Source organism: Rutidosis leptorrhynchoides, chromosome 9 (assembly GCF_046630445.1).
Source record: "Rutidosis leptorrhynchoides isolate AG116_Rl617_1_P2 chromosome 9, CSIRO_AGI_Rlap_v1, whole genome shotgun sequence".
NCBI lineage: Eukaryota > Viridiplantae > Streptophyta > Magnoliopsida > Asterales > Asteraceae > Rutidosis > Rutidosis leptorrhynchoides.
The window spans coordinates 41436690-41461784 of NC_092341.1; the positions used below are offsets into that span (position 1 = coordinate 41436690).

At 33.8% G+C, this 25095-nt stretch overlaps 3 protein-coding genes across 4 annotated transcripts; all 3 read left to right on the forward strand.

Annotated features, from left to right (window-relative positions):
• The first annotated feature begins 8654 nt into the window (after window positions 1-8654).
• LOC139867979 (uncharacterized) lies at window positions 8655-9092 on the forward strand. Its single transcript, XM_071856321.1, has one exon. It carries the CDS (start codon window positions 8655-8657, stop codon window positions 9090-9092), a length of 438 nt encoding a protein of 145 aa, XP_071712422.1.
• A 7083-nt stretch (window positions 9093-16175) lies between these two features.
• On the forward strand, window positions 16176-19745 carry LOC139866361 (nucleolar protein 56-like). 2 transcript variants are annotated; one of them, XM_071854589.1, is made up of 9 exons: window positions 16176-16455; window positions 16923-17137; window positions 17234-17391; window positions 17475-17662; window positions 17997-18249; window positions 18328-18476; window positions 18582-18716; window positions 18808-19169; window positions 19587-19745. In XM_071854589.1, exons 1-8 carry the CDS (start codon window positions 16251-16253, stop codon window positions 19119-19121), a joined length of 1617 nt encoding a protein of 538 aa, XP_071710690.1. In that variant the 5' UTR covers window positions 16176-16250; the 3' UTR covers window positions 19122-19169; window positions 19587-19745. The 2 variants fall into 2 exon arrangements, with proteins under 2 accessions (XP_071710690.1, XP_071710689.1); XM_071854588.1 differs by lacking the exon at window positions 19587-19745 and having other exon boundaries at window positions 18808-19309.
• A 1780-nt stretch (window positions 19746-21525) lies between these two features.
• Window positions 21526-23808, forward strand: LOC139867980 (uncharacterized). The gene has a single exon (XM_071856322.1). The coding sequence runs from the start codon at window positions 21526-21528 to the stop codon at window positions 23806-23808; it is 2283 nt and encodes a 760-aa protein (XP_071712423.1).
• Window positions 23809-25095: the final 1287 nt, after the last annotated feature.

Genomic DNA, 25095 nt, shown 5'->3' on the forward strand with positions numbered 1-25095 from the left:
ATTCTGGATGAATTGGGGATGGGTTCGTAGCTTACTTAGTCATTGGAGACAAGAAGAAGGCGATCCCTTCCATCCACCACATTGCCCTCTTGGCAAAGAACCTGAAGCACTTACCGGCGAACCTGTTCGTAATACCATTTTCTCTCTCATTTCCAGAGTATCTAGTCATGGTTATATACTATCTCACATTCTAAATCTTATTCGTCCGCTCGTCCGAACCACCGATCATCCCGGTATAATAGAAGAAGTCAACGAGCTTCGCGCTCGGGTAGTGGCTTTGGAGAATATGGTGCGAAGGTTACAAACACCAGCAGCAGCACCAGCAGCATAACCAGTACCACCATCATCAACAACAATAGTACCATTACCACCACCAACAACATCCGCATCGCAAACCTCAACTTCACAATCTGTTCCACGAGCATCAACGTCATACGCACAGTAGTTACCAAGAAATACCAGCAACAATAACCAATGAAGTATTAACTCATTTTCCCTGAAGAAATTTTATGTATATTTAGTATATATGAATTTTGAAATCAAAATAAATCTTTTCGTACTAAGCTATTACGTGTGAAACTTAACTGGTAGGTACTACTCGGTTAGTTCATATTACTAATATGCAATGATGTACATCCTTCCTTAACAACTTAACCATTGTTAACTACAATCTCTGTTTCAATCCAAAGAATTCCGTTTCATAATAAACCAAGTGTATTATTCAATAATATGGTTGATTTTACACTTTCATCTTCGATGCACTCGAAACTTTCTAGAAAACATCATTTGCACCTTGCGAAGTTTGCAAGAATTCCACGAATATCAACACCCTTCACCAAGGAATATCAATAAGAATAAATAATGAAGTATTGATTTCATTAGCGAAATACTCGGCAAAGATTATGTAATCTTTAATATTTTAGAGATTATTCATTTCTAATTCAAGCCGAAAATCAAATGAGCTTAATATGATATTAACTCATTAAATATGTATTACATCTGGAAAAAATATACATACATATATTTTCATAAAAACGGTAATAAAAATTCTTTTGTACGAAGTATTAATTGTGAAATCTTTAACGGGTAGGTAATACTCGGGAAATATATAAGTTCACAATTAATATGTTATATTGTACATTCTTCAACTTTGATTCAAAAATTATTAACTATGCTCACAGCGATATACAATCGTTTTCATACAAATTCAATTACATATTCTGATATTAACGGATCAGAATCCAAGTCATAACTCTGAACCGGTGAAATCATTCTTAGATCTCTACATCTTTCAAAGCTATACTTTGACTTCAAAACTGTGAAAGATCCTTTGGTATTGTTTTTACCAAAAATAACCTTGCAATTCCTTTTCAAAGTATCCAGTATTATCAACCATTCAACCAGTCAACGACGACCTTTCAGACTTGTAACTTTGGCATATACGTTTTTGTTACTGGGGAACCTTTCATGTTCCACCACATTAACAGTAAATGTACCAGCAAATTCATTAATCTGTGACTTAAAGTCTCTTCGAAAAACCATTATAATTGTTCATTGAAACCCTATCATGTACTCATCCACATATTGTAACGGTAATTGCCATACCAACTACCGGGAATTAGCAATCAGTATTTTGAATCTCGCAGCATTTTCTACGACAACAGTTATATATAGATAACATCTATCTTCTAGACTTACATACTTCGAGTGAGAAGTTTCTGAAAAACACCCCAAACTACGAAACTAGTTCTCCGAATTTTGGAAAAATGCTGATGAAGAAGCAAAAACTGTAAACGACTTTAACAGTCGAAAGTTTGATGATAAAGAGTAGTGTGTTGGAAAAGCACAGAAAAAGAGAAGGTTTGAAACTGGAAAATGGATTGAGCAAAGTATGAAGGAAGCTGTAGACAAATCACAAGGACGAAATCTACCTTCAAAGAATCCAAATGATTCAGTGTCTGTTGAAACCATTAGTAAGAACCTTACTTCTTATTCTAAACCTTCACAGACAGATTTTCTGCATCATCCTCTGATATTAGAAATTCTAAGATATCATCGTATCTTCCATTATAAATATCCTCCATATTCTGAAGATATTTTCATAACTATTCTTATATGAAATCATTCATCTCTTCGCGCTATCTGTGTTACATCATAAAAGAAACTATTTTAGTTTCTAAAATCTGAAAAAAATTCGAAAAATGAATGTTTTGAAGTAGTGTTGGGAACGAAAGCATGAATTAGTATAATATAATGACACTTGATCAACGTGATTATATTACAATAAGTCATGCTGAGTTTCTAATGAAACGTGATAAAGGTTCACAGATCACACCCTCGTCATGAACCATGTTACATAACTCTTTTATTCTATTTAACCTCTAAACATATCAAGAAAATATTTTTCTTGATGATTCGGTCTTTTCCGGATATTCTGGTAATTTGAAAAATCAAGATCGTGCCATTACGATTACCTTCTCAGAACATTAACTATGTACATCCAAAACTCCATACCTACGAATTCTGGAAAATTATTCGCTTGACTTAAGGTCGGGAAGAGAAAACGAAAGCATGAAGCTCCGAAATATAATGGAGAATATAAAGCCTGATAACAACCCCGAAATTACAAACCGTGTATATCAATGCGTATAGCAATATAAAGACACGGGAGAATGAAAAACACTATAACCCCAAGGTAATGGTAGAAGAAAATAACTTCCTCTGGTGGTAGATGAAAAAGAAGAATGACAGATATAAAAGTTAGGAGTATATCAAGAATCAGAACTGGATTAAGCATTTCACAATCTTTTGGAAGTATGAAATAAGGAAGAAGATGTAGGAGTGGTGAAAATAATGAAACGGAAGTGGTTAATTTATAGCGAAATATCAGACATAGCAATCGAGGCAGATTACGCATTTAATCAAAGGAAATCCTAATTTCCGCAATTACCGAAGAATCAAATCTTATTTAGATTATGAAGATTTTCTATTCTTTAAATTCCGAAAATCAATCGTTACTACGTCAAGAGATAAGATGCATCTCTATTCTTCATTTCACTCTTTTACGATAACTTCCCTCATACGCTTCGAGTAATTGGATTGTTTTATCCATATTATTCAACGGTGATAGAAATTCTATTTATCAACTCATATTCGTCATAAAAACATTTTTATTGTTAACCATGACGACCTCACTCAAATTTCGGGACGAAATTTCTTTAACGGGGAGGTACTGTGATGACCCGGAAAATTTCGACTTATTTAAACCAATTCTCTATATTATTTAATATTTTCGACATGATAAGCAACGAATTTTGACAAGTTTTAAAACTTTTGAAAATGATTTTTTTATATAACGGTTGACCACCCTGTTTGTCCAACGATTCACGAACGTCATAACATGTATTATATACATATTTTAATAAATATAAGAGTTTTCGATATATACGGAATCATGCGAATAATATTTATATACGAAATGATTAAAAATTTACTATTAAACGATGCTATTTCAAATTAAAATTTTTACGTATAAAGTCATTTTATTTTTATGATATAATTTTTGTATTTTTTTTAAGAAACGAAGTTAAATTAATAATGTACAATTTGTAAAGCACAACGTACAACGTGTAGCTTAAATAGTTGAATTTAAATTAATTCATTTACTATTCACATGAAAACGACATGATAGAAATTATTAATTATAAGTTACATAGAATACCCCTGAAGTATTTAATAAATACGACTTTTTAAAATTTTAAACTTGATTTACGTATCATAATATTATAATATTATGTCGACGGGGAAGAAATCAAAAAATGTGAGCTGGAAAAGGGATCCATGCGATCGCATGGAATCCCCTCACATTCCCCATGCGATCGCATGGGGTCTGATATCAGGCCACATTATAAAGCTCGATCGTTTCTGCCATTTTTTTTACTCAATCTATCTCTCGACCTCTTCTCTCTCATATATATATATATATATATATATATATATATATATATATTATATAAATTATTATTATTATTATTATTATTATTATTATTATTATTATTATTATTGAGATTAATATTATTATTAATCTTATTATTATTAATATTATTAATTAGTATTATACATAAAATACTACGACGAGGTTATGAGCGTGTCACTTTCAAAATGGTTTTCAAGCGGGATAGAGCTAAGGAAATTATGGGTTATTGCCAAGGAGGTTATGGGTAATGTTCGGGGGTATATTTGTGAATCAAACCTAGTGTTTATCATCTCTGTTGCGTCTACGTACTTTCCTACAATATTGAATCTCAATATTGATACGTAAGCACTCATATTTTATCTTTTATATATTAATTGTGTATCCATGTCTAGTGCTCTAGTATATATATTTATACATGCTTGTATGCTAAATTTCGTCGTTAAACAGTTTATGATGAATCACGAATTAAATACATATGTTACTGGTAAAAGGTATACGATATGCATGTTTTTGAAAAGCTGACGAAAAATCAATGACTTTTCATTTAGATATCGAATAGTTTCGATGAACGGATTAAGAGATATGATCAACTGAATTATGATTAACGTTAATTGAAATTACTTTTGAATCTGCAATTAAGATTTAAACAACTTGTTTACGAGATTGATAAAATGGATTTTTGAATATTACCAACCGAGTAAATGACTCCTTATATAAGATATGTCTCGTTTTGGTGAACTATTGTCAAAATTGACTTTTTGAAACGACTTTGGATAACTTTTGTATGTCGATCTCGAGCATTAGGATTGTGATACACTATGACCAGACCTAGCTTGATAGACATTTATTGACCAACATATGTTCTCTAGGTTGAGATCTACGGTTATTTGGTAATCCGAGTTTCGGTCATATTTTGGTGAACGACTTTATATGCTGCTAAGGTGAGTTTCATTTGCTCCCTTTTTAATTGCTTTTGCAATCTATATTTTTGGGCTGAGAATACACGCACTTTATTTTAAACGCAATGGATACAAGTACATACTAAATTCTACACCGAGTTTGAACCGAAAATCCCTTAGCTTTGGTAACTAGTAACTGCCGGTTATAAGAACTGGTGGGCGCGAGTAGTAGTATATGGATCCATAGGGCTTGATATCCCCGTCCGAGCTAGAGCACTAGCCTTTTAACGGACGTATGCTATTTGAGAAGCGTACACGTTGGTTTACGTGTGTTATTAAGATGATTATACAAAGGGTACAAATTATATATACGTTAAGTTTAGTTACCAGGGTGCTCAATTTCGTAGAATATTTTGATAAACGTTTCTGGATGAAACAACTGAAATTTTGTGATCCACCTTTATGTACAGATTATATGATACATTAAAACTATGAACTCACCAACCTTTGTGTTGACACTTGTTAGCATGTTTATTCTCAGGTTCCCTAGAAGTCTTCCGCTGTTTGCTTATATGTTAGACAAGCTATGTGCATGGAGTCTTACATGGCATATTTTTCCAAGGAAACGTTGCATTCACCAAATCATCACCAAGTATCTTATTTTGACTGCATTGTCAACGGAAGTACTGTTGTAAACTATTATTTATGGTGATTGTCTATATGAAGAAATCATCATATGTCGAAAACCTTTGATTTAAATATTCATTTATGGTGTGTCTTTTCAAAAGAATGCAATGTTTACAAAACGTATCATATAGAGGTCAAATACCTCGCAATGAAATCGATGAATGACGTGTTCGTCCATATGGATTTGGAGCGATCGTCATAAAAAGGCGAAAATAAAATGGAATATTGAAGGGGACGAAAATTCCAAATTCTTTCATGGAATGCTCAAAAATCGTAGGAATAAACAAACGGTGCAAGGTATTTCATTAAACGGTGTGTGGGTAACTCAGCCGAGCATTGTTAAAAATGCATTCAAATAGTGGTACGGTTGTAAGTTTGCTCGACATCAGGCTGCTGGTACTAATTCGATGTCGACTGGGCAGTTTGCGAAACTCACAGTAGCAGAAGCTACTTCTCTTGATGCGGAAGTTAAGGAGGAGGAGGTTCGTAATGTGGTTTGGGATTGCGGGAATGAGAAATCTCCGGGTCCAGATGGTTTTACGTTTTTGTTTATAAAGAAATTTTGGCCGGAATTGAAAGAAGATTTAATATCTCCTATAAGATACGCGTTTACAAATAAGATAATTCCGAAAGGGTCTTTATCAGCTTTTATTACTTTAATACCAAAACTTAATAATCCCACTTGTATTAAAGACTATAGACCCATCTCGTTGATAGGGATTCAATACAAGATTATAACTAAAATTTTAGCCAACCGGTTATCTCTTGTTATTGGTAAACTTGTGTCGAAAGAATAATCGGCGTTCGTAAAAGGAAGACAGATTTTGGATGGACCATTAATCATAAGTGAATTGATTAATTGGTACAAATTGAAAAAGAAACGTTTAATGATATTTAAGATTGACTTTGAGAAGGCATATGACACGGTAAAGTGGGACTATTTGGATTATCTTTTTGAGGTGATGGGATTTGGACCAAATTGGCGGGATTGGATTCATATGTGTTTTTTTAATGCTAGAACATCAATACTAGTTAATGGTAGTCCTACGGGTGAATTTCAGTTACACCGGGGGTGAATTTCAGTTACACCGGGGATTACGACAAGGTGACCCAATTAGTCCGTTTTTATTCCTTATTATTATGGAAGGGTTACATGTTTGTTTGAAAAATAAGGTAGAAACGGGGTTGATAAAAGGGGTGCAAATTGGCAATGTGAGAATGTCGCATCTCTTTTACGCGGACGATGCGATTATTGTCTCGGATTGGGATACGGATAGTCTTAGTAATTGCATCACGACTCTTAATGATTTTTTTCTTAGTTCGGGGCTGAAAATAAATGTAGAAAAATCTAATTTATTTGGAGTTGGAGTTGACGACTTGTCTTTGGATTTGGCGATTCAACAAGTGGGTTGCTCGAAAGGTACATTTCCTTTTATTTATTTGGGTCTTCCTATTGGGGTGAACATGAATTCCTTATCGAATTGGAAACTATTAGAAGATCGTTTTATTAAAAAACTTTCGGGTTGGAAGGTGAATCTTCTTTCGTTTGGGGGAAGATTAACTTTACTTAAATCGGTGCTAGGGAGTTTGGGGGTGTATTATTTCTCATTGTTTAAATGCCCGGAAAGTATAATTGATAAATTGGAAGCATTGTGTGCCGGATTTTTTTGGGGTAGAGATGATAATGCTAAGAAAATGCATTGGGTTAATTGAAAACAAACTTTGGCATCGTACGATAAAGGGGTTTTGGAAATTGGTAGTCTTCAGGCTTTTAATTATGGGCTCATGTTCAAATGGTATGGAGATATAAATATGACCCGAATTCATTATGGGCTGAATTGATTTCGAGCGATATATGGTTCGAATGGTGGTTTAGACGGCACTCTGATTCGTTGCAAAGGTACGTGGTACAATATTGTTAATCCGTTTCTAAAGTTTAAAAATAACGGTATGTTACCGATGAATGTGTTACGTGCGAAAGTAGGAAATGGGTTTTCAATTAGTTTTTGGAATGATGATTGGCTTCGTAATGGGCCATTACGTGAATGATTTAGTCGTTTATATCACTTAGATTTGAATCAAAATTGCACCTTGGCGGATAGAGTTGATGTGAATGGTTGGAAATGCGAATGGAAACGTGATATTGGCTCGAGGAATATGGTGTTTTTTTTTCGGCCAAAGAATATGTATAATATATAAAATAAAACCATCCCTAGCAAGGCGCTAAGGGATAATTACAATGGCATAGACAACCATAAGTTTCAATTAGAAACTAAATGGCTTCTATTTTTAATCCAACGAAAAGAAAAAATTCTAATAACATCAAAAATACTACTAATAGAACAAAAAGAATCATGAAAAGTAATGCCGTTTCTAAATCGCCATATAGTCCATAAAGAAGTAACGATAACCGCAATAATCCGTTTCTTCGCAATGCCGGATAAATTAACACCTTCAATCCATACCACAAACGAGTCCCAAGAAGATAATTGAGGCAACCCACACCCGAGCCAAATCAAAATTTTATGCCATATATCACGTGCAATATTACAATTGAAAAATAGATGGTCGCTCGTCTCAATATCATTATTACAAACCGGGCAAACAATAGAGTCAACATCAATTCCTTTTGCGGAAAGGTTCTAACGAACTGGAATACGATTTAAACGAAAACGCCCCAAAAAAATATTAATTTTACGCGAGAGAAAATTATACCAAACCGTACCAAGATGAGCCGTAGGAATCCGATTGCTATCAAGAAGCACGCGAGCGATGTTAACAGCAAAGAACCGATTTTTGTTATAGAGGCACACCCACTCGTCATTTTTAACAGTAAGAATAGGAACTCCTAACAATTCCATAAGCTCATTCAAAGCACCGAATTGGTGTTACTTGAGAGTTTGGTCACCGAATTGGGTAGTATTGCACTAACTAACGAACCTGATGGGTGGAAATGGGTGTTATATGATGAGGAAAATTTTTCGGTTAGTGGGACGAGATTATATATAGACGATAGATTGTTATCGACTTACTTTTTCCCGACAAAGTGGGTAAAATTTGTTCCAAGAAAGATTAATATTTTCTTATGGCGTATGGCGTTAGATAGATTACCTACTAGGGTGAATCTTTCTAATCATGGAGTTGACGTTCCTAATATCCATTCTTCGGTTTGCTCGTTGTATTTGGAGGATGTTCAGCATACTTTTTTCGGGCGTGAAGTGGCGGCGAGTCTTTGGAGGATGTGTAGGATTTGTTTGGATATTGCACTACCGGTTTTTTCTAGTTTGTTCGAGTTTCTAAGTTGGTTCGATGATTGGCGTGAAAGCGAGGAGACAAATATGAAAGTTTACTCGATAGTGGCGGCATTGTTATGGATTATTTGGCGGTTCCGAAATAGTTTGGCGTTCCCCGGTGATGGCATGAAGAAACCATTGTTATTTGATTCTATTCGTAATATTTCTTTTAATTGGTGTATTAGTAGAGGAAAATGTATGATTAGTTGGAATGATTGGCTTGTTAAGCCCTTGTAATTGTTTGGTTTTGTATCCCCTATAGTTGCTTGCTAGAGGGTGATTGTTTAGTAATAAAATTGATGTTAAAAAAATAGATAATACATATTTACTGTTAACATGTAATAGGGAATACATCTTTTAGTGTGGAAAGACTAAAATGCCCTTTTAGAGTGATAACTCCAAAATTATACAGTATTTTGATAACATTTTGAGGAGTTATCTTGGTATTTTAAAGCATTTCAATGCTAAAACACACTAAAATGGGTAAAAACGGGGAAATAAGTATTTTTAATATTTTGTTTGAGTTATGATCAAAACATGAACAAAAACAGTCAAAAACGCAGAAAAGAGGATGAAACCGTCGGCCTAAGGGCTGTAAAGCCGCCGAGTCATCCAGAATGTTCCAGATTTGATGGCAGAAATTGATGAACTTGGAGCCCAAGAAAAATAGAGTAAAGCCGCCGGCTTCATACTGAAGCCGCCGGCCTAAATTACACGGTTTCGTCTGCTTGCCGACCAAGTTCAAGCTATTTATGGAAAAGATTTACATCTTGATTCGAAAGGAGTCAAGCAGCCGGCTTAAAATATACGGAAAGATCTGACGTATTCTTCAACTTCAAAGTTTGACGTATTCCCCAATCCAAATCAAGGGAAGCCGCCGGCTTCCCATCCAAGCCGCCGGCTTGGGTTGGCGGTTTTGAAAAGTATAAATAGAGACCTCAGGGGTCAGAGTTTAATATACCAGAACAGTTTTGCTCTGCATTCAGAGTAAGAACACGAATTAGTTATGATTTTGCTTATTTCAACATTAAAGTTTATTCAATCAAAGTTTGTTTTTCAATCTCATTTATGTCGGTATGATCTTTTATCTTAAGTCTTATCTTTTATTTGTTTTTACTTTAGTTATGGGCTAATAGCCTTACATATGCTTGAATCATGTAACACTTTGTGATCAATTGCCCAAACATTCGAAATGTATGAAAGAAAACAGAAACCCAGATTCGGGCTATGAAGCCACTGGCTTCATAGACCAAAGCCGCCAGCTTTATCTGGTAATTTTATTATTCGACTGTAATTTATACTCAGACCAACTAAAAATATTCGGCGGAATTATTCAACAAAAATCAACGAAGCTGCCGGCTTCGTTGACAAAGCCGCCGGCTTTATCTCTTAAATACATAAACTGTAATCCGACAGAATCTCTGTATTTTCTGTTATGTTTTATGTCTGATTAAAATACCACCGTTAGATTAATCTGATTTACACTAATCATACTATTATGTTTTAACTATAATATCACTAGATTTAAAACTTAGTAAACTTAAACATAATAAAATCAGATTAGTTTAGTCGTGAGAATTATAGCTAGTAACTATAATTAGGGTTTGGTTAATCATACTAAATCTATTATCAGGTCTTAAGGCAAGCAAGAAATCTAGACATCTATTCTAGGGTTAACTTGATCAACTAATCTTGGATTAGATATTCTTAGGTCAGTAATCAATCTGAGTTGGTTTTAATTCAAAAGGCAATTGTGAACAAAGTGTGAAAAATTTAAGCATGTGTTTTCTTTATTATTGTTTATCTTCAATTTATTTATTTGCAATTTGTCTGTTCTTTTGTTTAATCATTATTTAATAGCAACTTAAAACTTAAAATCAAATTTATATTCTAAATCCACTCGTTCTCTTGGGATGAACCTTAACTTACTAAATACTAAATTACATCTGATCGGGTTCTGTTACTCGTTAGGGTGTTAAAAGTAAATCATAAATTAAGATATTATAAATTTAAAAGTAGATTAAAAAGCACGCATTACTGCACACATTTTTGACACATCACATAGTAATTAGGCTCATTAGGGAAAAACCCCGTTTAAAGTGAGTCGGTTTCAACAGTGATATCCTACTTTTCTAATCAACAGAATTTAACGCCCGTTACCATATTTAATACTCTCTCCATTCCACAATATTCACATTTTTATTTTGTGATGTCCTATTTTAAGTGTCTATATGTATTTCAACGATCAAAAGAGTTTATTATGGAGAGATAAGATTACAGATTGATGGAAATAACGTGAAATTTTTTGAAACTGTATAACAACCCTCAAACTTTCATACTTGAAATGACTGTTTTACTCATAGGGTTTTTGCATGCTTATTAATATTTAAATTAATAAGTAATTACTCTACTTTAATACAACGTTGACTAAATATTTATTTTCAGTCGACACATCATGTTCATTAAAGTTTATATTATTTATATAATTAACTATAGTTAATATTACAAAGTATTAAAATTATAATGTGGCACTTTTATAAAATATTAAACTGTAAGGTAATTATATTAATTAAATGAAAAAATATATAACAATTTAATTAAATAAATAAAAATTGAAAAATAAAAATTATTATTAATACATTTCGGTTAATAGTAAAAAGATAATAACAAAATAATTCTAGAAAGTTCCATCATTTTATTTTAAGATGATATCTTATATTATATGTGTATTATATATATATATATATATATATATATATATATATATATATATATATATATATATATATATATATATATATATATATATATATATATACCGAAAGCACATATATATATGTATGTTATTTTTTTATTCTTAAATACAATTATTTATCTACTATTTTTTGAAAAAATATATATTTATATATATATCGACTATTTATTAAATATAAATATTAAAATTTTATTTTTATAAACACATAATTATTATTTATATAAAGATATGATAATTATTATATCTGAATTTTATATGTGAATTTAATAATAATATTTAAATTATTATTAAGATAACATAATAAATTAATATAATATATTAAGTTTAATACTATAAATTTATTATAAAGTATAATATCATCTTTATTTAAAATAGATTTACAATATATATATATATATATATATATATATATATAATTACTTACTCATATTAATATAATATTATTATATTAAGACAATAATTATATTTAAATAGTTAATACAATTTGAATACTTATATAAAACAAAACTATTAATGTATTTTTAATGTTAATACAACAATAACTAAAACTATATATATATATATATATATATATATATATATATATATATATATATATATATATATATATATATATATATATATATATATATATATTTGATAAGCAAGGAAACCCTCCTATGAACAAGCACACTGGCTCCCCTGTAGAAGGTAAAACCTCGGGTAATCAAGCCTCCCGGGCGCTAGACCTGGTACCGGGTGAATTGCGCATTATATGCACCCTCTAGTCACACTCACCTTTTAAACAATTTGGCATAGCCAATGATTGAACTCGGGTGATGTGTTTCATTGGGCTAATCGGTGGCCACTCAGGCAAGTCTGCGTGGTTATATATATATATATATATATATATATATATATATATATATATATATATGTAACACCCCGCTTTTCCGTACACGCTTAAAGGTACACACCTAATCTATTATACGTCTATAACTTGCTCGTTATGTGGCTAAGTTAGCTAACATGTTAGTTACTTGAGAATGTGTATATTATAAATGTTGAATGCATGCGCGAACGTGTTTACCTACGTGTCACGATGGCATTGAGTTGTGTGAGACTCAAGGTTGGGGTTAGTATGTGTATTAAAGTGAGCGTTTGGGTTATTAGTTATGGAAACCTTGGAAAATTGATTAGCTAGTCGAGGGCACCAGTTCCAGGCAATTGTCGCGCCGCGATACAGGGCTCCGTGACGCGACACATCAAGCAAAGATTTGATCAGAACTTGGATTAAAGGGTGTTGTTTTTCATGCGTTTCGTCGCGCCGCGACGTTTAGTGCCGCGCCGCGGCAAGCCTGCTGGCCAGGTTCCGGTTTTAGGTTAAATTAAGAGATTTTGAGGGGCAAAATGGTAAATGGACGTATAGATCAGATGGGTGCATTAAATCTGGTCCACTAGTTCATTTATTTCATTTTCCTTTTTCATTTTCTTTCAATTTCTCTCCCAAAACTCTAACACCCATTTGGATTCAAAGTGAGATTGAGAGAGGAAGGATTTAGGGTTGATCTTTGGAGCAAGTATTAAAGTTGTTCCTTGTGACTCTAGCTACGTGGTGATAGTCTCGGTAAGTTCTAACTCTAAGTTTCGAGTTTTAATTGATTATGGCTAGGGTTTTGGTTAATAGAAGCTTGTATGACCCATTTGGGAGTAAAATGGGTGAATTTGGGTTAGGTTGTTGTAATGAAACCCTAATGGCCATAATCTAGGGTTTTGATCTTGTAATTGTGAGTTTGAAAGTGTTAATGGTATTGTAAGCATTAAACACTTGTTAGAATTGAAAGAGATGTCATTTGGGTCAAGAATGTACTAGTTGACCTAGTTTGGGTAAAATGGGTGTAAATTACCCTAGGTGGATGTCAATTGAGGCTAGTAGACTTTAATGCACTAATGTTGGTAATTAAAGTCGAGTCTTGGCCATTAAGAGGGCGGTTGTGGTGTGGTTGGGTCATTTAATGCGAAATTGAGTCATTAAATGCCCAAGTAAATGTAATGTGGTTAATTCCACTAGTTTATGTATTGAATTGGTACTTAATGTATTAGGTACTTGGCTTTGAAGTTTGGAAGCGATTATTCATCATCCTTGCGTCAAGGTGAGTGGAATAATTATGCGTGAACGTATATAATGTATTTATTTGTGTGGTATGAATGTGGAAGTGTCGCGGTGTTCAAGACACCACATTCTAGGTAACGAGTAGTATTGTCGCGGTGCTTAAGACACTACTCCTTGTGTAATTGACTTGTGGGATTGTCGCGGTGTTTAAGACACCACAATGTCGTGAGAGTGGAAGTGTCGCGGTGTTCAAGACACCACTCATTGTATTGAATGAAGTGTGGATTCGTCGCGGTGTTTAAGACGCCACATTGTTGTAAGGGTGAGTTAGTCGCGGTGTTTAAGACATCACCCGGGGGACTAGTGATTACGCGGTGTATAAGTAACACTAGTGGATGTTATGAACTCCAACGGACTTACATGTACCGTTCTCTTGTATACTTGGTTAACCATGGTTGTGCGAATTGTACTTAGCATATTATATTGTGAACTATATGCTATTATTGTTGCTAGCGTAATGTGGAACGTGGATAGTAGTTTATGCATGATGGATTGCATGTTTGTTGAATTGCTAGCACGTATGTGGTATTGTGTAAGTGTATGCAAGTAAGTAGGTTATATATGATCATGTATAATTATTGCATTCACTAAGCGTTAGCTTACCCCTCTCGTTGTTTATCTTTTAGTTGCAGGTGAGGATAAAGGGAAGGGGATTGTCGGGCACTAGATGCCCTTGATGATGTGCTTGTAGGAGCTTTTGTAAGTTGGCCACCTTTTGGGTAGTTTAGTCCCAAACCATGCTCGTCGGGTCGTTTGGTTAATAAACTACCATTGTATTCGGTCAAACTTGTATTAACTTAATTAACGGCCATTGTGCCTTTTGTAAACATTGGTAATGGTTGTACGGTTTAATGAAACTTGTGAGTTGGTCTACATATTTAATTGGCGCATAAATGTGTATATTATAAAAAAAAAAAAATTTATAGCGTACGGAGTACGGGTTGGGTTGTTTCAATATATATATATATATATATATATATATATATATATATATATATATATATATATATATATTATATAAACAATAATTAAACAAGTATAATAATACTTATAATTATACAAACAATTAATATATAATATATAACGTGAACTTATATTTTATATACTATACAAGTAACGATATTCGTGTTGTATTTCTATACACACAACACAAGTGAAAACTATAATCATAACGATAACTTATGACTTATAGAAATTTCACCGCTACTTACGATCACGTTTGGATGGTGTCTAGGTTGCCATTTAGGATATGGTTGTGGATTACGAAAGGTTGTGACTTATAGTCAAACTGAAAGAATCCTTGCCCCCGGTACATCTGGCCATCCCTTGACTTACTTGATATCACCGAGGTTTGTTACAAGTTGTATAACATCAAAACATGATTGTAGTAGATACGCAAACATTAATAAAACAACTCATAAGTTAACTTATGAACTTTTATTTTCGGTTAGACAACTAATGACCAAACTTATATCTCTAGGTTGAGATCCCGGTCTGCTTGTTTGCTCTTATTTCTTTTAAGGGATAACTCTTCGTCGTGCTACTTAAGGTGAACTTCATAGCCACACTTTTGCTCATTTTATTATCACTGACATTATAACTTGGGGTGAGACACATGCTTTGTTTTTAAATTGTTTTACGTTTTAGACACAAGTACTCAAACTATATGCAACCCACATGAATATTCTTATTTCATGTTTTTACACATGCTAAATCCCCACCATAATATCGTCAATTGCTGGTTTTTATTATGCAAGCTAAATTATTGTAGATACACCTATTGAGAGTAACGTCTCTATCCATTGATCTCTGGTCAATTGGTTACATGATAATGATTACCGACACGAACTCTAAGTGTCACGGTGTAACTTGTTTAGCTTCGATATTATACGCCCATGTCATCTTTTGATATGTTTATATCAACATTTATAACTAAATCCCGTGGTCTAAAAACAGCTTGGTTATTATTTATAAACCTATAAATTCACTCAACCTTTGTGTTGACATTTTAAACATGTTTTGTCTCGGGTGATTTAGCTAATACATGATGATTGCTTGGCATGGAGTCCACATTTATCATTTTATGTTTTATTAACATTTTGTTACATTTATTTCATAATGATGTAAACGTTGAATATATTTTTCGCTGCAAAACTCATTTAAATGTTATTTTAAAACGTCTCATTTAGATTCGGTCTCATTTTACACTTGTGTTATAGTATGAATAGTCACATTTACCTTTTGTCCATATTTAGGGTGTGACAAACTCTGTGCAGACGTTGTAATGGAACGGATGAAGTATTTAACGGATAGAGGTACAGAGTAATATTAGTAAGTATAAATAAAAAATAATATAAATGTAAATATAAATAAATAAATTGGGCTGTAAAACCCTAAAAAAAAAAAAAAACCTAGCAGCTCTCCATAAAAAGAGAGCGAGAACAAAAAGCGACGCCCAAAACCCTAAAACCATTTCTTGTCTTCTGCAATGGCGTTGTATGTTCTACACGAGTCTTCTTCAGGTTACGCTCTGTTTTTAGCTCACGGTATTGACGAAATTGGTCAAAATACAGAGGCTGTTCGTAACTCTGTAACTGATCTTAATCGTTTTGGTAAAGTTGTTAAACTTGCTGCTTTTAATCCTTTTGAATCTGCTCTTGATGCTCTCAATCAGTGCAATGCTGTCTCCGAAGGTACTTTTAATTTTGTATTTATATACATATAAATACATGTTTTTGTACATATATCTGCTTGCTAATTGAATTGATATTTGAAAATGTTTGCAATTAGGTTTTAGGTCTTACTTTTTATAGAGATGTTTTATCTCTGGTTGCTGAAGGATGTTGAAGATTGTTACACATGTGTATAATTTATACATTCATAATCTTTTGCCTTTGATTTTTTTTTTTTGTGTAATTTACTCTGCTTTCATAAAATCATGTTACTTTTGAAGTTATATGTAATACAGAGTAGCTATATGATTAATGTCTTTGATTAAAATTATGTTCATATTCATATATTCTGTTCTAGTTTGGTGAAATTTTTTCACTTAAGAAGAGATTAGATGATTCATTTGATGTTTAAATTGGTCCAATTTAACTGTAAATGTTGTACTTTTTATGTTTTAAGTTGATAAACTTATTTCTTTTATGATATTTAGGGCAAATGACTGATGAATTGAGGAACTTTTTGGAACTGAGTCTGCCTAAGGTGAAAGAAGGTAAAAAGGCTAAGTTTAGTTTAGGAGTAGGTGAGCCTAAAATTGGTTCTCACATATTTGAAGAAACTAAGATCCCGTGCCAGAGTAATGAGTTTATTTCCGAGATTATTCGTGGCATTCGTTTTCATTTTGACAGGTTCATTGAGAATCTCAAGGTACTACTTTTGTGCATAATAGTTTGTTTTCGTATAAAGTTCATTCATTTTGTAATCATTTTAACTAATGACCTGGGTTTGCTTAAATATACATAGCCTGGTGACTTGGAGAAAGCTCAACTTGGTTTGGCCCACAGTTACAGCAGGGCAAAGGTGAAGTTTAATGTTAACCGTGTTGACAATATGGTCATTCAAGCAATCTTTCTACTCGATACTCTTGATAAGGATGTAAACTCATTCTCTATGAGAGTCAGGTTTGTTCATTTTGTTTGCGTTTTCTTTTGGTTTCAGCCATATGAACTGTGATAGCATACGAAGTTTACGATGTTTGATGCAGGGAATGGTACTCGTGGCATTTTCCTGAGCTAGTAAAGATTGTTAATGACAACTATCTTTACGCTAAACTCGCCAAATTTATTGACGATAAGTCAGCGTTGTCTGAAGATAAGTTAGAAGGCCTAGTTGATATACTTGGAGATGAAGATAAGGCAAAGGAAGTAATAGAAGCTGCTAAAGCATCAATGGGTATGGCTATAGTTGATACTTATATATTGTTATAAACGTTGGGGTTCTATAACCAGCCGAGTTTTTTAAGATTGGTCCGAGTACTCGGTCAACCTCGGTCAAAACTCGAGTTTACTCAGTCAAAAATTGGTCAGACTTGGTCAAACTTGGCCAAAACTTGGATTATTTGAAAAATTGGTCAAAAGTCGGTCAAAGTCAAACTTGGTCAAAAGTCGGTCAAAGTCAAACTTGGTCAACATCAGAGTACTCCCGTGTTGCGAGTTCTCCTACCTTGATAAACGTAATTGCACATAATCAGTTGTTTTATATATATTTTTTGTGTCTTCGTTTTCAGGGCAGGACTTGTCACCAGTTGACTTGATTAATGTGAAGATGTTTGCACAACGGGTGATGGATCTTGCAGAGTACAGGAAGAAGCTTTATGATTATCTCGTATCTAAAATGAGTGATATTGCACCAAATTTGGCTGCGTTGATTGGGGAAGTTGTCGGGGCCCGTTTGATATCTCACGCTGGTAGTCTTACAAATCTTGCCAAGTGTCCTTCATCTACTCTTCAAATTCTTGGTGCTGAAAAGGCTCTGTTTAGGTATATGTTATGCCTATATTATTAAGTGGTGGTTAAAGTAGTTGAATATTGTTGTTGATTGTTCTGTTTTGGTTTCAGGGCTTTGAAGACAAAAGGGAACACACCAAAATATGGTCTTATTTTCCATTCGTCTTTCATTGGACGTGCGTCTGCCAAAAACAAAGGTCGTATGGCTCGTTATCTAGCTAACAAGTGTTCGATTGCATCTCGTATTGACTGTTTCGCAGGTTTGTCAATATTCCTTTTCATATATTACTTTCTTAATCTTTTACTCTTTTTTGTGTTGCCTAAAAATAATTTTATTTTATTATTTATTATTTAACTATATACAGAGAGCAGCACAACGTCTTTTGGAGACAAGCTCCGTGAACAAGTTGAGGAGCGTCTCGACTTCTATGACAAAGGTGTTGCACCTCGTAAGAACATTGACATGATGAAGTCTGCTATAGAAAATGCTGCAACTCAAGGTTCGAAAGTTTGTATTACACACATTTGGTCCTAAAACTTTTGTTTTTTAGAGGTTGATAACAAGAATATGTTGTTGATATTCATGTGCAGAAATGGATGTGGATAAAGCTTCTGAAACCGCTTCAAAGAAAAGCAAGAAAAAGAAATCGAAAGACAACGATGATGCAAAGGCAGATGACAAAGAGAATGCGGTTGCAAATGGAGATGCGGCTGAAGCTAAATCCGGGAAGAAGAAAAAAAAGAGAACACTAGAGGAGGAATCGTGGCCCGCTACAAATGGTTTAAATACAGAGAATGGGACAGAAAAGAAGAAGAAAAAGAAGAGCAAAGATGTTGAAATGGAGGATGATGTCCCTGCTGTTACTGAAAGCAAGAAGAAAAAGAAGAAGAAATCAGCTGAATGATGTAATGATTAAAGTCAAATACTTGAATGGTTATAAAACGTGTGATGGGTAAGGTTTAATAGTGTTATTCGGTTTCCGACCTCTGTATTATGGCCTCCATTTTGATATGTTTTTTATTACTATTACTATGCTTGACTTAAGGTTGGAAGTTAGTTAGGTTTAATTTAATGCAAAATTTATGTTGTAGATCTTTTTTTGTAGTATTTTATGCTATTATGGTCGTAATCGTAATAGATATAATTATCAACTAAGTCTTCATGTTCCATCATCACTAACTAACAATCGGGTCAATTTAGTTGGCCCCTTAAAATTGTCCAGTGACCAGTTAGATCTGTTATTGTAAGTTAGGACCAGCCACCCTGTTATAGTATAATTACCACTTGTGCTAGTTATGCATGTATTTTAAGCATATAACGTTGATTGGGTAGTTAATACGTATCTTTTTTTTTTTGTTGAAAATGACAGATTCAACTGTGGTGATACGGAGTACTTTGTTTTGTTTCCTAAGTTTTAATGTCATGAGATGAAGTTGTCTATATTGTATTGCTCTGCAATTCTGCAGGGGTTTCTTTATTTGTTTTACACACGATTTCCTTATTCTGGCCTTCTGGGCCACTGGTTGAGTGATTTGTCGAGATGGTTGTGTTTAAACTGGTTGTGTTTGTTTAATGTCTTGGTCTCATTTTTAGTCGTGGTTACACGGGTTTGTAAAACTTGGAACAAACCAAACTGTACTTAACTATGGTCTATGGTGCAGGTTAACTACTAAAACCGAACTTCTTAAAGCAGACTTCAGGTGTGAACTTTTCAATTATCTTTTATTGGTATGTAAAACATAACCAAAGGCTCAAACTCGCATATCCTTTAAAAATGGTGTACATCTAAAGTTGCAAGGTTTTCCTTATTCGGGTTATCCGTTAAGGGTAAGTAATTAGACCCATATTCTACTGTACGCAACCCATCATGAATGAATACTCCATGGCTGTTTCCAATCCTTCTTTGACCACCCCAAGTTTCGAACCTGAGACATTTTGCAAGGATGTCAGGGTCCCTACCACTGAGCTACCTTGGGATGGTTTAAAAATTGTTTACATCAAAAGTTTGAATTCTGTACCGAGTTTCGGCGTGAATTGTACCCATTGTCTTAAGTCGGGGCTCGCTATGTGAAACTCTTTACAAATGTGGGAGCGGGTTCAAAGCCATTCATGTCAAAAATTTGCCCCTTTCCAAAGTGTGTTTGGTGTGTTTGTATAAGAACGCAGAGTTTGAGTGTTCTCGTCAATCTACACCTTATGTAAATTCGTGAATGCTTTTTTTTTTTTATTGTGTATATAATATAGTGAACTTTTAGTGTATACACCATTGTGTTTGATTTAACTTCCTAAATATGATATTTTCAATCACCATATACTCTTTATCTTAGTAAAGATTTTGTAATATTATTTCATGTGAATGTGATCTAATTTGATTACGTATAACGGTATAAGTCAATGGCTTTCGTGTTTCAACCATGGAACGTAACTATATATAGTCTTATTCATCATCGTTTTACACAATAGTTAATAGTAATACGAATAACAAATTATAATCTTGATTAACATTTGTGAATAATAAATTTGAATTTATTCATAATTCAAAAATAAAAAAGTTGCCAAAGATTCACGCATCAAAGCAAGGAATAAATACTAAGAGCAATGGGAGTGGGGTATGTCACATGCCCCGTCCCCCACCTAGTCACAAGTGACCACGGGCGGTGCCAGTAAGGTGCAAATGGGGTCAGATGACCCCGGTCCATTTTAAGGCCCAACTAGCAATTTTTTTTTTTTTTTTTTAATATTAGCCCACAATATGGAGTTTTGCCCCCAGCCCAAATTCACTCCATCAATTCACTTTTTTAAATAAGCGAAATTGGACTTCACCTTCTTTAATCTTTATTATTTAGGTCTTCAATTTTGCATCTGATCGAACTCATAGAAGCGATTGAATCGTCATCAAACATCGACATCAGGTATATATTTTCACTTGTCTTAACAATTTTTCCTGTGAATATATTATATATGTGAATAATCTTGCGAATTGTAATTGTTTATAAACTTTGAATAGTTTTACAACTGTTTGTTTGTTGATTAGCCATTATTTTGGGTCAAGTCTTTGTCCATTTATTTAGGAGATAAATTCTTCATATTTCATATTTATATTATATATATATCTCGATCAAAATAACAAACTGTTGAATAGCCATTATAATTTATAAAGTACTTGTACAGTCTAGAACTTTCAGGCTTTATGTTATGCAAATTTATGCATTTGTAACTTTTTGTTGATAATATGTTGTTAACCGATAGAGTGATAGAATGTTTGAATTTTTAATTTTTTATTGTTAACAGGTTGTTAACTAATAGATATGCAAAATTATTTCAAAAGAAAGGAACCGTCTTCTTCGACACCCATTAATGTTGTTGAAATAGATGATCTTCCGTACGATCCGTATTATAGACCACGAATTTTTCAATATAACCCTAATCAGAGAGATGAGATAAGGAGACAATATTGGATTAGAGGACCTTCTCAACCACGCGGTAATGATTTTCCAAAAACAAATGGGAGACGTTTTGTCAAAGCTTGGTTCGATAAATATAGTAATTGGTTAGAGTATAGTGTTAAAGCAGATAGAGCCTTTTGCTTATGTTGCTACTTATTTGGAGATCAAGGTGGTAATGAGGCATTTGTGACGGAAGGGTTTAATAGTTGGAACAAGACGGAAAGATTTAAAGATCATGTTGGTCATATTAATAGCTTTCATAACAAAGCTCTACAAAAGTGTGATATGTTAATGAGGCCAAATCAATCTATACACGCAGCCTTTCATAAACAAGATGACATTGTGAAAACCGAGAATCGAATTCGATTGGGTGCTACAGTATATGCTTGTAGATATTGTTTAAAGTGTGCGTTACCATTTCGTGGACATGATGAGACGGAAGCGTCTCTTTTCAAAGGAAATTTCTTAGAATTATTGGACTTGATCATAAGTCAAAATGAGGAACTTCGTAAACTACCTAAAGCTCCGGGGAATAATAAATTGGTGTCTCCTTGTATCCAAAAAGATGTTGTTAAGTGCTTTAAACAAGAAGTGCTTAAATCAATTTTTAAGGAAATTGGTGATGATGTATTTGCGTTGTTAGTTGATGAGTCTAGTGATGTATCAAAAAAAGAACAAATGGCCATTGTTATACGATATGTTGATACACTTGGACTTGTTAAAGAGAGATTTGTGGGCCTTGTTCATGTGAAGGAGACATCTTCTCTGTCTCTTAAATCTTCCATTGATTCTTTTTTTGCTAAACATAAATTAAGTTTGAAACAATTAAGAGGTCAAGGTTACGACGGAGCAAGCAACATGCGAGGAGAGTTCAATGGTTTAAAAGCAAAAATCTTGGAGGAAAATAGCTCGGCATATTATGTACATTGCTTTGCTCATCAACTTCAGTTAGTGGTTGTGGCAGTTGCAAGAAAGCATTTGGCCTTAGTGAACTTTTTTGACAAGTTAGCGGTTTTAATGAATGTTGTTTGTGCTTCTTGTAAACGAAAAGATATTTTGCTTGACAAAGAGAAAGAGAGGGTAGAAAAAGAAATTGGTAGTGGTATAATTGAAACCGGGAAAGGATTGAATCAAGAACTTTCTCTTATACGACCCGGAGATACACGATGGAATTCTCACTATAAAACACTTTTGCTTTTGATTGATATGTATCCTTCCATTATAAAGGTTCTTGAATATGTTAAAGAGGAAGGAACTAATGGTTCTAGCCAAAATCAAGCACACGGTCTTTTGAAATATTTAAAATCGTTTGATTTTGTGTTTTATTTGCATCTAATGTTGCGCATCTTAGGGTTTACAAATATATTATCGCAAGCTCTTCAAAGAAAAGATCAAGACATTTTGGAAGCAGTTTCATTGGTGGAGTCAACCAAAGAAAGGTTGCAAGATTTAAGAATAACGGGGTTTGAGCAACTTTTAAAGAAGATATCTTCTTTTTGTGAGAAGCATGATATCGAAATGTTGAAAATGAATGTGAATTGTGTTAATTCAAGAAGACAAAGAGACAAGATAACTAATCAACATTATTACGAGGTTGAATGTTTTAACACCATTGTGGATATGCAGATTCAAGAGTTTAGTGATCGTTTTAGTGAGGCAAGTAACGAGTTACTTATTAGTATGGCGGCGTTGAATCCTCGTAATTCATTTTCAATGTTTGATGCATCAAAGTTAATGAGGTTGAGTAAGTTATATCCAAATGATTTCGATAGTTTGGAAATGATTGAGCTAGAACAACAACTTGACATGTACATTCATAACGTTCGAAAGGATCCAAGATTTGCTAACTTGAATGGTATTGGCGACCTTTCAAGAGTGATGGTGGAAACAAGAAAATATCTATCATTTAATTTGGTTTACCGATTACTAAAACTTGCTTTGGTTTTGCCCGTTGCAACTGCAACGGCTGAGAGATGTTTTTCGGCAATGAAGATCGTAAAGTCGAATTTACGCAATCGTATTGGGGATGAGTTTTTGAATGCTTGTGTAATTTGTGCAGTAGAAAGAGAAGCTCTCGCCAGTGTTAAAGATGAAGATGTGATTCATCGTTTCCAGAATATGCGTTTTCGTAAAGGAAAAGTGTAGTTAATGGACTTATTTTGTGCGGTTTTTTTGGTAGAATTTGTGTATTTTTTTTATTTTATTTTTTTGTAGAATTCGTGCAGTTTTTTGGTAGTAATTGGGTGGTTTTGAACCTGTTTTGAACATGCTTAATAGTGAAGTTAGTTTGTTTTAAATTATTGTTGTTGATGTAGTTTTTTTCGCCCCCATCATTATAAATTCCTGGATCCGCCACTGCAAGTGACACCACTCCCTCAGTCCGTCGCCAACATCCGTTCCAAGCAAGTCAGTCTCTTCCGCGACGTAAATTGAGGCATATTCATATACAAAAATAATATTATTTTAATAAGTGACATACCCCAACTGACATAGGTCACCACTCCCCATTTTTTCTGACTCAGCAAGTCACGCCTGACATGCCAAATGATCTCAGTTACCACTCCCAGTGCTCTTATCAACGTTTTGTTTATTTATTTAAAATATAAATTATTAAATTTCTTTTATATTTCAACGGCGTTTCAATACCTTTTTTCTTCCTTAAATATATATATAAACACGTAACATACTTTTCACTGCGAATGAAATAAACTTAATAGTCACGATGGAATTGATGGTTTCCAGTGGTTTCCAGCCGTCATCTAGATGGCTCTGTTCCAGCCGTCATCTAGATGTTCAAAGCTGCCGACGTTGACAACGCGTATGGAAGTGGCAAACTTGAACACGATGACGACCGCCAACTTCCGCCAACCTTCCTCGTTCACACCATTCACCGCCATAGAATTTTTGCTATAAATAGAGATGCAAACTTTCATTGTAAATCATCCCAAAATCACTCAGAGAAGTGTAATCACAACCTAGATAGTTTGTGTGAGTTTGAGAGTTTTTTTTTTAGTTTTGTAATACTCGTGTAATCTATTCTTGTGAGTAATAGAGTTATTTTCTCTCAAATTTATATCTCCCAACGTCCAGGCGGTCCTCTCTTCCTAACAAGTGGTATCAAGAGCTTGGTTAGAGACGTTGGTTGAGTTTTTGGGTCTCCTGAAGTTTCCTCAAAATTCAATTTTGAGTGTACCATTGGATTCGTCTCGTCGAACCGAGTCCAACACAAAAAACAGTGACTTAAACGGAGTTATAACGAGCCCAGAAAACGCGGTCAAAGTTTGGTCAACTCGCCGGAATCTCGCCGGAGAAGACGACCGGTGTCGGAATTTTCGCCGGAGAAGAAAGTCCTGTAGCAATTCACTGTAGCAGTCATGTAGCAATTCACTGTAGCAGCTGGCGGCATTGTAGCAAGTTCCTGTAGCAGTAATG